Raw genomic sequence first — 17,788 nt, forward strand, 5'->3', positions numbered from 1 at the left:
TGTTGTGGGGATATTCAATACTCAGACATGTCGGTTCCCAATCATCTTTATTTCGCTGTTTCAGTGATTCAGTCAGTTTCATTTAAGGCAATAACTTATATTTTTGTAAGTAGGTTATCGCTGCTCATTATTATTCTTGACATCAACCACAAATCGCACTATCTACGTTCCATTTAACACAAACTAACGTTCCATAACACATAATTACAATGAGTAAGGTTTAAGCGGAGCATTATATAATAATACCTCCGTATAGCCAGAAATAACTTCAGAAAACTCTTACTTTGTAGCCTGCTTATCTAAAAACAACCCTAATGAAAATTGTTTTAGGTTGTGTTTTGTTTAGCAACAAGACATGAATTTTCCAAAGTTATCCCCGTGATATGCGAATGTAAACGATGCATATTAATATCTGTCTTCTGGCACCCTGGTAGATATAGTTTCAATTGTTTGCGGGGTTTGTTTTAAATGGCAGCCATTTCGTACTGACGGCTTTGGTTGAAGCTTTCTACTTAAATTTTTTTTTTTGTGGATGGTATGGAGATGGACCATGCCGCTGGAGTCACGTTCGAGCTTTAAATATCTCTTTAACGGACCTTATTTTGAAATCTCCGCAATTCAAGCCTTATTGCCACTTTATAGTAATAAATATTCTGTATTAGAAAAATACAAAAAGGGGATGTGATGTTATAACTTATAACCCTATACGGTGATCAGTTTTGCCTCACCATATAGATTGTGCCCTTATAAAGGGCAAAAGGGTTATTTATATCTATCTTTGAGATTACTCGCCGCATTGTACTCGTTACTGACCTATCTCGCGGAAGGAGCCCAGTTATAGCCAGCATGTGACCAGGCTGCAGGAATCGGACACATCGTGGCATTTGAGATTACTCGTCGCATTGTGCTATAGTTACTGGCCTATCTTGCGGAAGGAGGCCAGTTGTTGCCAGCATGTGACCAGGCTGCAAGAATCGGACACGTCGTGGCATTTGAGATTACTCGCCGCATTGTACTAGTTACTGACCTATCTCGCGGAAGGAGCCCAGTTGTAGCCCGCATGTGACCAGGCTGCAGGAATCGGACACGTCGTGGCATTTGAGTTTACTCGCCACATTGTACTAGTTACTGGCCTATCTTGCGGAAGGAGGCCAGTTGTTGCCAGCATGTGACCAGGCTGCAAGAATCGGACACGTCGTGGCATTTGAGATTACTCGCCGCATTGTACTAGTTACTGACCTATCTCGCGGAAGGAGCCCAGTTGTAGCCAGCATGTGACCAGGCTGCAGGAATCGGACACGTCGTGGCATTTGAGTTTACTCGCCACATTGTACTAGTTACTGGCCTATCTTGCGGAAGGAGGCCAGTTGTTGCCAGCATGTGACCAGGCTGCAAGAATCGGACACGTCGTGGCATTTGAGATTACTCGCCGCATTGTACTAGTTACTGACCTATCTCGCGGAAGGAGCCCAGTTGTTGCCAGCATGTGACCAGGCTGCAGGAATCGGACACGTCGTGGCATTTGAGTTTACTCGCCACATTGTACTAGTTACTGGCCTATCTTGCGGAAGGAGGCCAGTTGTTGCTAGCATGTGACCAGGCTGCAAGAATCGGACACGTCGTGGCATTTGAGATTACTCGCCGCATTGTACTAGTTACTGACCTATCTCGCGGAAGGAGTCCAGTTGTAGCCAGCATGTGACCAGGCTGCAGGAATCGGACACGTCGTGGCATTTGAGTTTACTCGCCACATTGTACTAGTTACTGGCCTATCTTGCGGAAGGAGGCCAGTTGTTGCCAGCATGTGACCAGGCTGCAGGGGACACGCCATGGCATTTGAGATTAGAGTTACTGACCAATCTCGCGGAAGGAGGCCAGTTGTTGCCAGCAGGTGACCAGGCTGCAGGAACCGGACACGCTGTGGCATTTGAGATTACTTGCCGCATTGTACTAGTTACTGACCGATCTCGCGGAAGGAGGCCAGTTGTTGCCAGCATGTGACCAGGCTGCACGAACCGGACACGCCGTGGCATTTGCAGGTTACACGGGATTTCTTGATCACTGCCTGTGGAATAAATTATATTTGTGATGCATTTGAATATATTATGTATATTTAAGAGGGTATTAAAAATCTTTTAAAAAGTTGTAATTTTTTATATCCTATAGCCGCCCAAAGGGTATAAAAAAGGTGTACCGTTAGATTATATTCATTTGTATATTTATTATGACAAATCGAAATTGCAATTGTCTTGTCAAATTTTTTATGTCTGGGCCGCTCGAGGATATAATACAATACAAAAATGTAGGATGTAGGGCACCAACAACCTGAAAGGCTTTAGGTATAACTACCCACTTTTCTCGAGATGGTAGATGGCACAAAGTGAGCTGAAGACTTCGCGATAAGATTGTAAAACTTAAAAGCTTAAAAAAATAAAAAAATACTTATTTCTGAGTCATTATCACAACCACACAAGTCTTAAGTGCCATAGACACTAATGTCACTTAATGCCAATTTCCACCATTTTGAGTATTATCCAAAAAAATGAAACGACAATTTTTTTTTACTTAACCAAGTATTGCAGCAGCAAAGCAGTTTGCCCGGGTCAAAGCGGGGAGATCTTCGCTAACGCTTCGGTCAATTAACACTTATAGGTCCAATTTCGCTATATTGATTTAGTATGTAATTGTTAATTTAGTTAGAAAAATGGAATATCTTGTAAATTGAGCATTTTTCGTGCATGTCATACATTTTTTTTTCAAAATTAGGCGCTTAATGATCCTTTAAAAAGGGATGCTTTAATGATGTATTAATCTTGAATTAAACTTGTGCGGGCTGTTTGAGCCCTCGCTGTATAAACAAACAGCAATTATACTTAATGCAAATAGGTAATTCGCACTTATATCGTAAATAACTATTAAACGGCAAAATTTGACTTGTAACATTGTTATTTTAAACTTAACTAACTAACTAGATACTGATAAGTGGTCAGCGGCGGCTGGTGATTCTATATTATGGGTGTTCACTATCACAGTAAAAAACTACACATTGAATTAACCGACACAAAATACGGTCATTGAACTCTCTTATAGAATTTCGCTATTACGAATATCTTGACGACCGATAGACGCTAACTGCAGTTCATTTTACAAATGGATTCTAGGTTGTGAATGTTGTTTTCAAATTTTATGGAAATATGTGCTAAATTGTTAACACATCGGTTTCGGTCCAAGCAAACTCACCGCACAGCCGTCGCCCGGCCCGCCCGCGCCAGCTCCAAACAAGACATATACTTAGGTACATACATGTACTTAGGTAGGTAACACGATAAACTAAAACACCTAGTTACTTTTATCACAGCGACATAACACAACCACGGTGTTTTTTCATATTGATCTTATTTAATGACATATAAGTTTTTGTTTTTGACGAACATTGTTACGAAAGTTCAAGGTTTTCCTTTTATATTGAACTCGAGTCGATTTTGTAAACTTTTTTCACATTCTCCCGTTAAATTCATTCATTTTAAACACCTCACAACAAACAAATTATGTGCACTTACTGCTTAAACTCTTGGTTAATTATTTATAATAAAAAAATGCCAAAATTCCATTCACGCGCGTACTTTAAAATTGACTACTAACTAAGGTCTGTTTACAAACAAGTGACAATATGGCGCACACAATGCGCGCGCATTCGACGAGAGGGCGCAAGGTCAAACGGGCTACGGAGCGCCGCTCCAATTTTACCTCTTTTTTCATAGAAAATCTTCTGTTTCACGTGCGGAACTGTAGCGAAACTTCTCTTTCGCTCTCATTGAATTTCCTATTGATTTTATGTACTAAATCTTTTTCATAGGAGCGCAATCCAAAGCGCTCCGCTTCGCGCGTTACCTATGATTCCTATGAAATTATAGGAGTAGGCCGAGTAGTATAGGCCGTCTATAAACTTATAATGAATAAAGGTAATTATTTAATTGGTATTGACTTTTGTACGATAGATCTTAAAGAGTAAATATATTAATTAGGCACTATAATTTTATGGGAGTGCACTGCACAAGCGCTCCTTAGAGGAAGCCGCGCCTGTAAGTGGTTGGCTTGGCACATACATAAGTGGATACCTAAGTAATCCGTACACTAAGTATCAAGAGAAAAGTAGAAATTATTGTGTCCGGTGTAGACTAGTCAGATCGATATAATCTGAAGTAATGGGGGCACAGAGGTCATTTTGTGGCCACGAAACATGACATTATCACTAGAGATGCCCCGAATAGTGGTTCTGGCCGAATACCGAATATTCGGCCCCTCTGTGTCACAATTATTATGAAAATTGTTCACCAACAAAGCACAACGTTTGCTAATATATATATTTTTTGAACAGAATAAATGAATGTAGGTAGAGTCAATGAAATCAAAGCCATGGTAAAAATTAAATATTATGTAATCAACAAATTCTCAAAAAAGGGTCGTCGTATTTAACAACTTGCAAGAATACATTTTAAATATTAAATGTACCTAGTTTTTGGTTATTTTCATTGTGCAATTTTTCTTTTTCTGTAGGTGCAACAGATATACGGCCGAATAGTAGGCAACATTCGGCCGAATACCGAATATTCGACAAAGTGGCCGAATAGGCCGAATACCGAATAGTTGCCAAATATTCGTGGCATTTCTAATTATTACTTACTAAAACGGGACTTAAGCGTATAATTAAATTTTAAAATGATCTCCGACGTTTCGAGAACGGCATTATTCCTGTGCTATCGGAGAAATATAATGTGTAAAAATCGTGACGGTTTAAATTAGTACGTGTATTATGAAACATGACTTACATATGTATGAAAATTTTCAGCTCAATCGGAAATCGGTAGGTGGGACAAATTTAGCTTCCAAGATTTGACACACTAACATGCATACATACATACTAACAGGACAAGTAAAATAAAAGCTTGTAAAAATGGACAAGATGATACTATCTAAAGTTGAAGTAGAATCTAGTGTCGTGGCCACAAAGTGTTTAGTAAGTAGGAGAGTATTAGCGGAGTTGATCCCACGTAATCCTAATAAGTTTAGTTGTAGCAAGTACTTGTAGTAGCCACAGACTAAGCCACATTTTTATTAGCTTGTCCTCTTTCTTCGATGGGATATCGTGTTTTGTGGATACCTATGAATGTCATATATTTATCTGTATTATGCACGATTGCAAATAAAATAAATACATAGATTACCTAGCTAAATGTTATACACATTGTATACTCTTATTCGTTGCTGTATGTGTATATAAAGTCTCATTTTTATTGGTGTGTAAGAGAGGTATGGGCACTGTGAATGACATCTTGCTTTGTGTGGTAGGGCACAGGACAGCGGATGTCATTCCAGATCTAGAGCAGAGCCCAACTGGAGAGGTACCTCCACCTTACAGAAAACCGCAGCCAAATAACACTAGACCCTACTAATAGTGTTGTGTTCCTGCCGGTGAGTAAGGTTGCTCCTCTGGAGTTGCAGGCGTACATAGGCTACGGAGACAGCTTAACATCAGGCGGGCCGTATGCTTGTTTGCCACCGACGTAGTATAAAAAAAAACTCGAATAATAATTTGAAAGTAATGGAAGATGACGTGCAGAATACTTAATATTGTTTTATATTTATACACGTTTCTATGCAAGTCAAGAGATTTGTTATTTAAAATTATGTATCTATAAATCGTAACTTTCCGAAACTTGTAATTAAAAAAATGATTTGATTTTTTTAATGAACTATCATCATAAAGCGAATTACTAAACCCACTTTGAAAACATATAATTCATATTAAATAACAAGGTTTATCACTGCCTGCCCTGCTCGAGACTACGATTCACCCTCTGTGTGCAGTGATGAAAAGCGATGATAATGTATTACCCGTCATCCTGCCTCGTTGTTATGCCTGTTCATCAGCTGCCTGCTCTGCTCTCGCTTGCGTTTCACCATCTGTATCTAAAATGATGAAAATAGATGATAATGTGTGATCACCCCTCGTCCTGCCTCGTTGTTATGCCTGTTTATCAGCTTTCTGTTCTGCTCTTGGCTGCGTTTCACCCTCTGTATCTAACTAAAGTGTTGGAAAGTGATGATAATGTGTGAATACCCGTCGTCCAGCTTCGTTGTTATGCCTGTTCATCAGCTGCCTGTTCTGCTTTCGCTTGCATTTCACTATCTGATTCTAAAATGATGAAAATAGATGATAATGTGTGATCACTCCTCGTCTTGCCTCATTGTTATGCCTGTTCATCAGCTCCCTGCCCTGCTCTCGACTGCGTTTCACCCTCTGTATCTAAAATGATGAAAAGTGATGATAATGTGCGATTACCCGTCGTCCAGCTTCGTTGTTATGCCTGTTCATCAGCTGCCTGCCCTGTTCGCGGCTGCCTCGTTTAACCTTGCGTTCGCTCTCCCGAATGTCCACGAAGTCTTCGGTGAATCTGTACAGAAAAATAAAAATTGGTTGATTAAGTACATTATTATCTACTTTTAGAAAGTACTGATGTTATTCTACTTATTTATTTACTCTTCGTTGCTTAAAGAATGAATTTAAAAACAAAAAATAAGAAGTGTGTGCGTGTAATCTTTACGCGCGATTACGATTGAAGTAAAACTTCTTTAACGATGACGTTTATCGCTATGTTGGTACTTTGACGTGTGTCCTATTGTGCGTGTGTCACTACTGAGCGTTACATCCGTCAGAATTTTTTTTTTAGTTACCCTCTAGTTGGGCCTAAAGAAGTTTTACTTCAAAAATTTAAGACGAACCCCAATTTCGCATACGCATGAGTAAAAATTTTGGTTACTCGTATCGCAACTTCCAAGACCCCAACAAAAAAAAAGTTTCTGAAACAAAAATATTAGTGAAACGCAGGTAGAACGTCAACTATTTGTTTAGAAAAGAACCTCTAACAACAGACCAACAAACTTTGGGGTGAAGTTTTATGCGTGTAGGCGGGAAAGAGACAGCTATATTACAGTTAATTCGTAGCAGCTACGCCCCTTGCTACGAGCTACGCGCCGTATCGATCTGTAGACCCACTCGGAGTTCGACAACCTAAAAACGACTTTAATGTAGTGGCGTAATGTATAAATTTGCTTGTTTTTATGGGAAAATCGAGGAAAAAGACGGTTTTACTTCTTGGTTATCCGTTCTGCTCCTAGTACCGATGCTTTAGTTGTTTAATTCAATTAAAGGGATTTTCTTTTTTACAAAACGACGCTTAAATAATCATTTCAATTTTTTTATATTCAGTTTTGTTACTGTTTTAGGGCCAAATTCACACGTTGCCTAGGATTTGCCTCTGCATATTTTCAGGCTGGCAACATTGCATCGAAATCCGGATTATCGGCCCCCTCAATCGTATGTGGTCCTGGTACTCGATAACGGATTTAAGCATGCTTAACGCGCTAAACCCGGGTAAGCTTATCCTTTACCCGGGCTTGGACCGGACGTCTTGCCAGGTTATGCTGCTTTAGTATTTTGTACCTACTTAACTTGAATAATTTGCCTAATTCTTGAGACCCACACAAAATTTTACTTATCATTGTTTTCTTTTTGAGTAATGAAAGTGAAGTAGGTATAGCCGGTATAGGTAGGTAGGTAGGTGGTATAATAGGTAGATTTTTAGGGTTCCGTACCCAAAGAGTAAACCTGGGACCCTATTACTAAGACTCCACTGCCCGCCTGTCCGTCTGTCTGGTACCAGGCTGTATCTCATGAACCGTGATACGTGAGCTAGACATTTGAAATTTTTTAACAGATGATGTGTTTCTGTTGCCGCTATAACAACAAATACTAAAAACAGAATAAAATAAATGTTTAAGTAGGGCTCCCGTACAACAAACGTGATTTTTTTGCCGTTTCTTGCGTAATGGTACGGAACCCTTTGTGCGCGAGTCTAACAAATTGGCAACACATCGTGACGTCAGCATGTAACGTCGCTATTGCTTAGAAGCCGTGGAAAACAAGGAAATTGCGTTTATGTATATTGTTGCCATATATTTTTTTTTTAAGTTAAAAAATATTTTTTTGAAACTTTAGTCTTGTACCTATTTATTTATTGTTCCCATATATTTTGTAAGTTTCCAATTTATTGTGATAATTTGGTCATTTTCTATTTATTTAACTACTTAGATTTAGTTATAAAATTCAACATGATGGAAACAACCCAATAGGGTCAAGAACATCCAGGGCTATATATGGGGTGTAGGGGAGACAATAGTCTCGATGAATTGCCTGTGGTAGGAAAAGTACAGTGAGCGATAAAAGTTTGTACCAATCATCGACACAAACTTACTACTTATGTTGGCTTAAAATTTTCAGAATTCAGTTTATATTTAAGATAATTTTTTTGGGTTAAATATACACAAATAAATAAAGCCTTCTTAAGCATGTAATACTTATTAAAGATGTCTATAAAAGAAACCATTAATAAAATATTTCTCAAGGTGTGTTGTTACACAGCATGCAGACTTTATTGACCGAGCGTCAGCGAAGGTCTACGTTTCAGCTTGTACAAAAATGCTTTTGTATGTCCGGATGTTCTCTACACGTCGCAATTCTCAACCGATTCTCATGAAATTTTTAGACCAGGTTCAATGTTTTTTTATTGTGTCGATTAAAATTTTGGAATTTTTTCAAAGTACTAATTAAATATACGCTATTTTGAAAAAAATCCAAAATTTTAGTTAGACCTCGCGATGATAGCTTTTAACTTAATAACATTTATTCAAAATGACCGCCATAATTATCTACACAGGCTTGAAGTCTTCGTGGCCAGTCGTCAATGGATTCACGCACCACTTTCATGTCGATATTGGCCACTGCCGTAGCAAGAGATTTTTTCAGCGAGTCTAGATTTGCATGAGGTTTTGAGCACACCTTTTCCTCTAAATACTGCCATATTTTATTGAGATCCCCGAAATATGTGTATACATATATATATACATATGTATATGTATACATACCTATATATTTCGGGGATCTCAGAAACGGCTCTAACGATTTCGATGAAATTTGCTATATGGGGAGTTTCGGCGGCGAAAAATCGATCTAGCTAGGTCTTATTTCTGGGAAAATGCGCATTTTTGAGTTTTTATATGTTTTCTCCCAGATATTGTTTATTTATTCATCAGTATTTACTTGACATGTTAAACAATAAGGATTTACTATAATCTGATATTGCGGAGTAACCAACAATATTTATAATAAAATAATGCATTATTGCCCCGCAATATCATGCTATTGAAAATCACAAACAAGGTGAAATTCCCAAAATTGAAATTCTATTACAATAAAGCCGAATTCAGAGGTGCACGGCCTCGATTGTATGGAACATTCCACAAAACGCGAGGAATTCAGCCAATATCCGCGCACCCATGCGGCCCTGGTGTGAAAAATACTCAACTGCGGGAAAATCTTCTCTATGAAGTCCACGCTATTGAGAAAAGGCACATTTTCCCTTTGCCGGATTCTCGCATTCGAGGCTTGCATTCTCAACTGCATACCTATCATTCCCGGACTGCTCGCAATCATGGTATCCCAGTGGCGAAAATTCAAAGAGACAAATCAGAAAAGCTTTTTTAAAACCTGCCCCGCAAAAAAACTTAAAAAGCTCCACAGTGTCGATGTGTGCTAAAGCTCCTCCCATTTTCCGTATAGAGATTACACACTAATATACATAACCGGTCTTTTACGTTTTTGTTATCCGTGCCATAGGGCTTCTCGTGTTTATTGGGCCCTAGTATTCAAGGTTTGGACTTTTACAAAGCTCCACCTTGAGGCGTGGAGTTTCTTCTTGGCTCATGCTGCTTGTCCTACGCCCTCTCTATTCTAATTTAAATTTAAATTAAGATTTTCTGGGGGATGTTTTCATGTCGGTCGCTTAGCAACGTTGAGACGAGACAGTATCACAACTCCTTAAGATTTATGATCTCCTAGTTAGACAGCCTCGAAGCGATGACGTGTCGTTGAAAAACGCCACGTTGCCATAACGACACATAAAAATCCCACGCGATACTTGTGCCGTAGCTCTCTTTTAATTTTTTGATGTCCTGGTAGCGTTGCCTCAAAATATGCAGAAAATCCCGTGTTTTTGTGAAAACGCCGTAAAGAAAATTAATAAAAAAAACATTGTTTTCCTTTATTGGAAGAGGTTTGCACAGAGAAGAAATTTTGTACAACTGGGATAAGTTCATCATTCCCTGGTATCGTGGAAATCTAACTTGAAAGAAAGTATCGAAAGAACCCCACGAAGGAAAATTTCTCAAAGAAGTTTCATGGTAGAAACTAAATTAGTAGAAGTTATGTATATGGATATTATGGATGAATTTTCCTTTCCGGTTTTAAATAGTACAGTCAACTGTCAAAATATGGGTGCATATAACTTACTCAAAAATATGTCCCATAGTTCTTAATTCGCTGACATAAGAGCTATGGCACATATTTTTGAGTATGATGTGTACACCCATATTTTTACACTTAACTGTACAAAATGTTTTCATTGGTAAGACACAAATCAATCTAAAAGCCGTTATTTTTTTTATAAAAAAATGATGTTTTAAATTTAATTAATCAGTCATAAACATAAACAAATCTGTTAGTCTGTGCGGAAAAAAAGAGTCGTGGAATGTATGGGGCCCAATACATTCCAGTCATTCCACGACTATTGTCTTTCCGAACACTCTACAGTGGTTTAACTAACGAAACGGTACAGATATTGTACTAATGGTTAAATGAAAACCGCGTTTTCAGGCGTTTAACGTCGGTCTAACCCTTTCAGTGCGTGAAAACGGACCGGGGCAGCAGAAAGAACAGGGGGTGGCTTACGGTCTCCACGTAGTTTCAGTACTACTCGGTCGTACGTAACGTAGGCTCACGGCTCACGTAAGAGTCACACGAACCCGCCCCAAAAAGCCGCTTCTATACATTCGGAGTGTGAGATTCTATACAAACGACATGCTTTTTCAAATTACCTGAAACTTTTCATAAACATTTACGTAACATAACATCTTTGTCTGTTAGGTACTAGTTTATCTTGCTAAAAAATGTTATAAATACAAAGAAAATATAGAGCGAATATAAGTTTTGTAGGTAAAATTTCAACTTGCAACTAATTTCTTTGTATGTATTACATTTTCTAGCGACGTAAACTCATTTGTTCTGTTTAAGTCAGTACAAAGATACCTTAGTTAGAGGGACTGTATATTTAGGCGGACTACCGAAACTCAACGATTACAGGCCTCTTGTCCACGGCACCACCCGGCCGGTGCCGAGCTTGTACACGACGCGGTAAAACAACGAACGGCAGAACGTACGTACAGCACGGCACGGCAGTTGTGAAGGACTGAAACGTGAAGATCTCCGGCGCCGTTAACAAGCTGGTAGAGACTGCCATACAACACCGGCGAATTTTACGCCGTGCGTACGCGCAGTGCGCCGGGTAGAGCCGCGGCGCATACGGCGGCGTAGCCCGCGTAGCCGCGCCGTGCTAAAACCATGACCGTGTACAAACCTCCATAGTAGCCCATACAACATTGGAGACCATGTCTAGACGCGGTAAAAAACCTGTGTGTACAAGAGGCCTTATTCTGCCCTACTAGTTTCCTCCACATTTCGTGAGCCGCGTCACCCGTTGCCGTCGTGGCCAACACCCCCTCCTACCCTTAGCGCCCTAGTACCCGACCTGTCTGCAGCCATGGTTTGACACCCGTGAGGCGCTTTTGACAGTTGATTAACGACTATTTGATTGTTTTGACAGCCCGCCGACAACCGCTGAAGAAGTTTTAATGTTGTTTTAGATTATTTTAAGTATAGTCTTGAGGTCTTCTGTTTGTTTAGTTTTCTACTATTCTGAAATCTTTTTCGTAGATAGCTTGGTTTTTAGAATAATAATTAGCAATAGGTAACGTATTTAATAATTATGTGGCTAATTATATAGAACGTTATTGAACTACATATTTATAAAATCTTAATACGAACCTTATTATTCACTTATCGTTTTTAAAGATAGTAAACAATACTTTTCATTAATATTGATTCCTTAACTGTAATTCTAAAGTGAAGCCGATTTATTCAATATAGAAGGATTTTTCAGGTAAGGAAAACACCTGAAGAGCGAAGGTAAAATTTTTCACCTGTCTTACCATCCACCTGAGTACTAGGAGATAAGGACATTAAAGGAGAAAATTTTACCTTTTCACGTGGATACGGAAATTTCAGGTGCACTCACACATACGAAGCTCACCTTTTGAATGCGTCTCATGTTCGTTTTACGCAAACGACGCACGGCCCAATCAGGTCGCTATGTTTTGAGGCACGTACTGCTCTCCCGCTCTCGCTCCCCATTTTAAAAGGGGAAAATGTGTTTCTTTCCTTGTGTGCGTCGGGCGCTACCTTTCCTTATTAAATTTCCCTAAATGACACACACACATCTACTTTTCTTGTTCTGTTTGATTGTGTGCTAGTCGAGCGACAGGTAAAATTTACTTCACCTGGTTCTTGTTTTCCTGGTATTCAGGTGCGAGGTGAAACAGGTGAGCTTACCTGAAACTTTCAGCGGATTTCAGGATTTTCAGGTGTACACATTGACTGACAAGTTGCTATGCGGGAGAGATTGTGCCTGTGTATGAGGTATATTCAGACAGGTGTATAAATTATGAAGATTTATCAACTGCTTTCAATTTCAGGACCGTGTACTGAAAGAAATGAAAATGTGTAGGGACACGTAGGAAATAGGAAGAATTGACTTCTATTCTGACACGTTCGAATTAGTTTGTGTCAAAAATAAACAAAATTAGTTCAATTCTACAACTGTACATGTACCATTAATTATTATTTCATCTTGGAAGTTGGGAGAATTAACTGTTAGATTCTGCGGGGAAATTTTTCAACATAGTGGGGGAAAAATACTAGGCTTTCATAAAATCGAGGAGGGCAGATAAAAACTCGGCTCACGGGAGCAACGGTATTTAAATAAAATAATAATCTCCCGCCAGGACATCAGGGGATGAAAGAGGTCGAATTATAGAATTCTAGAATAAAACTATTCAAGAGAAATTTTTGTATGTTTGTAGTTGAACATAGTAGTAGGTACCCGGCGCGCATAGGTATACGAGGTTATATCGTAGAAGTTATGTTTTATATTGAAACTGGAATAGTTTGAGCTAGGTCCTGAATGTAATATCATGTCTACTTCAGAATATTGAGAGGCTAGATAACTGTAGCAGTTATTTTATATGAGATTTTCAATAGACGCCGTATTGTCGCTATTGGGACGTTCTACTGTTTGTGTCGACACCGAACGAGAACGCTACGTTTAATGTAGGATTGTTTCCAATTGAATAGTTCGGATCATTAGACAACGTATCATTTAACTTATCTGATGGCAATCCGGTGCCATTTGTATATGTATTCTTTCAGTGTATTGGAAATTGACGCCCATTCCTTTAAACACGGACAGGAGTTCCTTATCTTTTTCTATTGATATCCTAAAATAGAGAACCTGTTAGAAGAGGTAGAAGGAACCAGTACTTGCAACCATGTAAAACAATTTAGACAGTTGGAGCCGGCTATTAATTAGAGCGGTAAATGAAAAGGCGCAATTAGATAGAGACTTCAGCAGCGAATATCAAGAAAATAAGTAGCTTCAATCATGCGTCTTTAGTTTTAAACCATAAGAAAGGGCTGCAACAATCGTGCGTTCTTAGATTTCGGGTCGGATCCTAAACCAAGCCTCATTCAGTTACAAGAACCAGTGACGTACAAATAAGACTTGGATTAGGTTTAAACACAAGCAGAAATTAAAACTATTATACATATTCGAATCCCTTATCTGTCCTTTTATTCAATGTCACTTCAAACAGTATATAACCGATCATCAACATGGTTTCGTTCCTGCACGGTCAACTTCTACCAATCTTGCCTCCTTCTCTGAGCTTGTCACTACGGCTGTTGATATTAATAAACAGATCGACGTTATCTACACCGACTTTAGTAAGGCATTTGACCGAGTTTCTCATATGGTCTTGATTCAGAAGCTTTCTTCCTACGGCGTCACGGATCCCCTACTAAAATGGATTGAGTCATATCTCCATAACCGTTCATTTTATGTAGTTATTAATGGTTTTTCTTCCCAGACTTATAATATCCCTTCAGGTGTTCCACAAGGCTCCCACCTTGGTCCAATATTATTCAATATATTTATAAACGATTTGCCCGCCCAACTTCATCACTCTATCCCGTTCATGTATGCAGATGACCTCAAATTCGCTAGAATGATAACTTGTCCTTCCGATATCGCTCTCCTCCAGGATGACATTGACAGACTTAATAAATGGTGTTCAGAAAACGGTATGTCTCTCAATGCCAAAAAATGCTCCTCTATTAGTTTTACACGTAAGATCAATGTATTTTCTTCATCCTATCATATTGCTGGCGAATGTCTTCCTAAAGTGCAGACTATACGCGATCTAGGAATTATCTTTGACACAAAACTTACATTCGTTCCTCACATCGATGCAATAGTAAAAAAAGCTTCAAGTATGTTAGGATTTGTCATAAGAAACGGAAAGGTATTTCGTAGGACACAAACCAAAAAACTCCTCTATTACAGTCTAGTACGCAGTCACTTAGAGTATGGTAGTATCGTCTGGCGACCACATTATGCAACTCATTGTCTTCGGATTGAAAGATTGCAAAAAAGATTTATGTGGCACTTGGCTCGATCGGTAGGTCTTGCTAAAAGATCTTTCTCTTACAAGGATAGGTTAAAACGTTTTAAAATGATATCTCTTGAGAATCGTAGAGATCTACTCGATTTCAAATTTCTCACTAAGCTTATAAGAAATAGTATAGATTGTCCACAACTCCTGAGTAGCTTTCGATTCTCAGTGCCTAGAAGAACACCGCGTTTTGCTATCAAGCCACTGTCTCGCCCCCAGCGCCGAACTGTTTTAGGGTCAAACTCCCCGGTACCACGCTTGAGCATTTTAATAAATAAATATAGTGACAAGTTCGACATTCACTTTGACTCCTTGTCCAAAATTAGAAATTTATTCACTAGTAGTTAGTATATTTAGTTTTAATTCCATATTTAATAATACAACTTAAACAGTCGACATCATGGTTGCGCTTTGCTCCTTATTCTACAATAATAAGGTGTTCAAATGTGTCGGCTTTGTCGTTGACTTTGCTTTTAAATTATTCGCATGTGGTGTTTACCAGTAATTAGTTATACATTTAGCATGTAATTAATGTTTGAATAGATGTAAGCCTCAATGTAATAACTGTCGGTGAACCTTAAAATAAAATAAAAATAAAATAAAATACACGTATATACAATCTTTACCTGCGTTAGAGGCAGCCCATTAGGTGCAAAGTAATTTTCAACAATAATACAACATTTAAGCTTTGAATAACATTAAATAAATTTAATTAGAACTGTGCGATTCGCCTTCAAATTAACGAGAAAATTCACCCGAAATAACAAAAGACGAGCGTAACTGCACCATGCAGTGCGCGCGGTAACTGCACCATGCAGTGCGCGCGGTAACTGCACCATGCAGGTTTGCCATGCATGTTACACAGCACGTTGGCAAAAACCACAGCAAAAATTCATATGTGTATATTATTACTGATATAAGGTAGTATTATTACGAAAATAAATTGTTTAGACGTCCAAAAAGTTAAATTCTCGTGTTTTTAACGCCTTTACGGTAGATTCACTACTTCTTTGAGCAGTATTTAATGGTGACTGTACCAAATCGAACATGTCCCTACAACTTAAATAAATGTGGGAAAGTAGTACTCACTTGTACCCGTAATCCAGATTATCGCCACACCCACACCACACCCAGTCGGAATGAAGCGACCTTGGCCTCGCAGCGCGACTGCACCCGCAACTGGCCAGTCGTCCGTCGCGACAAGCCCGGGATACTGATAGCGACACGCCAGCGGCTGTGATAGCGTGCGTGAAGGCTGTCTCTCGTGACGCTGTGGACAAATTACATGACTGCTAATGAGTGCAGGGACTTTGGTCTCGCGGTGCGACTGCACCCGCAACTGGCTAGTCATCCGTCGCAACAAGCCCGCGACACCGATAAAGACACACCAGCAGCCGTGATTGCGTGCGTGAACGTTGTTTCTCGAGACGCTGAGGATAAATGACATGACTGTTATCAGTGTAGGGACTTCGGTCTCAGGGCGCTACTCTAGAATCAGTTCGCAGACAATGCGACAAGCCAGCGACACTGATAGCAAAGATAGATATAACTCCGTAATAGATGGATACAGTCTAAGGAAAAAACGTGCCTCGAAAATCAAGATAATTTGATTCTCGTTCAGAGGGCGCTACTAGTTTTGGCCTACAGTCGTATAGATGGCGTTGACGGTTTCGTTTGTTATTTAACAATTTTAACACATATCAGTGAAAGAACATGGGTCAAAATCATAAAAATAATTAATGCAAATGAAAAAAATCATTTATCTATATTTAAATACATTCTATCGTATTTTTATAAATCTTCATTTTTAGTTTTAAAGTGTGTCGACAGATGGCAGTGAATTTACTGGGGTTACAAAATTTACTATGACAGTACCGCTCTAGTATAAGTTACTCTATGCTGATAGCGACACGCCAACCACCGTTACGTACCTACCCAAACGTTAATATTAAATATGTCGCTTGTTGTATACGTAGATTACATATGTAAATGTATAGGTACATACATGTACAACATTTTCGCAAAATCTCTATCATAGAATAATAACAGCCGAGATAAAAATACAGAAATTACCATACATCCCGCTGACAGCGCCAATAAAAATATCATAAACTCTTTCTGTTAGATCAGACGGAAAAGAAGCCTACTTTTGCTTTTCTATATTTTCTTTGAGAATTTATGCTTCGCTTATAATGGACGGGGCTTTAGCATAACTGAATATTGTGAAAATCAAAATATAGAGAAGTCCAATAGATACCGAATAAAATAAAAGAGTGAGCAATCAACCTAAGTAGTTCCTCAGTAAGTACTTACTCAGTTTTAAATGCTCAATCTCTACAACTACAGAAGAATTGTTTTAACTTTGACCGCTTGCTTGAGCAACTATTTCTTGGCCTAATCACAATTCACGTAATTAGGTATCTAATTTTAACACCCAGAATATTTTTTAGGATTTCAAGGCAAAACGGATTCAAATTCTATAAAACGCACGAGAAATTTTTATAAATTTAAAAGAAGAACGTTATCTGTCTTTCGTCACACATTTGCACCACAGACCCGTTCTATGGGTGTTGGAAGCGTTCTCATTTCTCATTTCCATTTTCGAAATACAGAGGCGTTTATCAATTTCAAACTCGCACGATCCAGGAATCCGCGCTGAATCGCTACTTGCTGGAAACTCCACAAAGCTCTAAATCTTGTCGGGCGCGGACACTAACTGATTTACTGTGATGCACAGACCACCTACACTAGGTAATAGACAAAGTAGATACGCGCGTACTTAATACGAATGATCGAACATGCTCTTACGAGCATAATGTATTTAAACACTGCTCTTGCCACTTGCTCGAAAAACTGCCTCTGATGACAACCTAGGGCATGAACAGGAGCATAAGTAGGATGGCGTTTACAGTGTGTCCCTGCTCATCGCCCAGCTCACTGCCCTGCCGTCAACAGGTCAACAACTAGGTTTACGACATGCATCTTGTTCACGAAGATAGCGGGTGGGTGTCAAAGTTGTGTAGACCGCGCTCGGTCTATTACCTTCATT

General features: G+C 39.1%; 1 protein-coding gene across 1 annotated transcript in view; it reads right to left on the minus strand.

Moving 5' to 3' along the window:
- The window catches only part of LOC134754169 (protein Wnt-5b-like), a 66,444-nt gene that overhangs the window by 5,947 nt on the left and 42,709 nt on the right, over nt 1-17,788 (minus strand). Inside the window, exons 3-5 of the mRNA XM_063690298.1 lie at nt 15,829-16,009; nt 6,344-6,455; nt 1,963-2,065 (exon numbers count right to left, since the gene is read on the minus strand). Coding sequence (XP_063546368.1) covers nt 1,963-2,065; nt 6,344-6,455; nt 15,829-16,009 — 396 coding nt within the window. The remainder of the gene's footprint in view (nt 1-1,962; nt 2,066-6,343; nt 6,456-15,828; nt 16,010-17,788) is intronic.

The sequence above is a fragment of the Cydia strobilella genome, chromosome 2 (genome assembly GCF_947568885.1).
Source record: "Cydia strobilella chromosome 2, ilCydStro3.1, whole genome shotgun sequence".
Classification (NCBI taxonomy): Eukaryota; Metazoa; Arthropoda; class Insecta; order Lepidoptera; family Tortricidae; genus Cydia; species Cydia strobilella.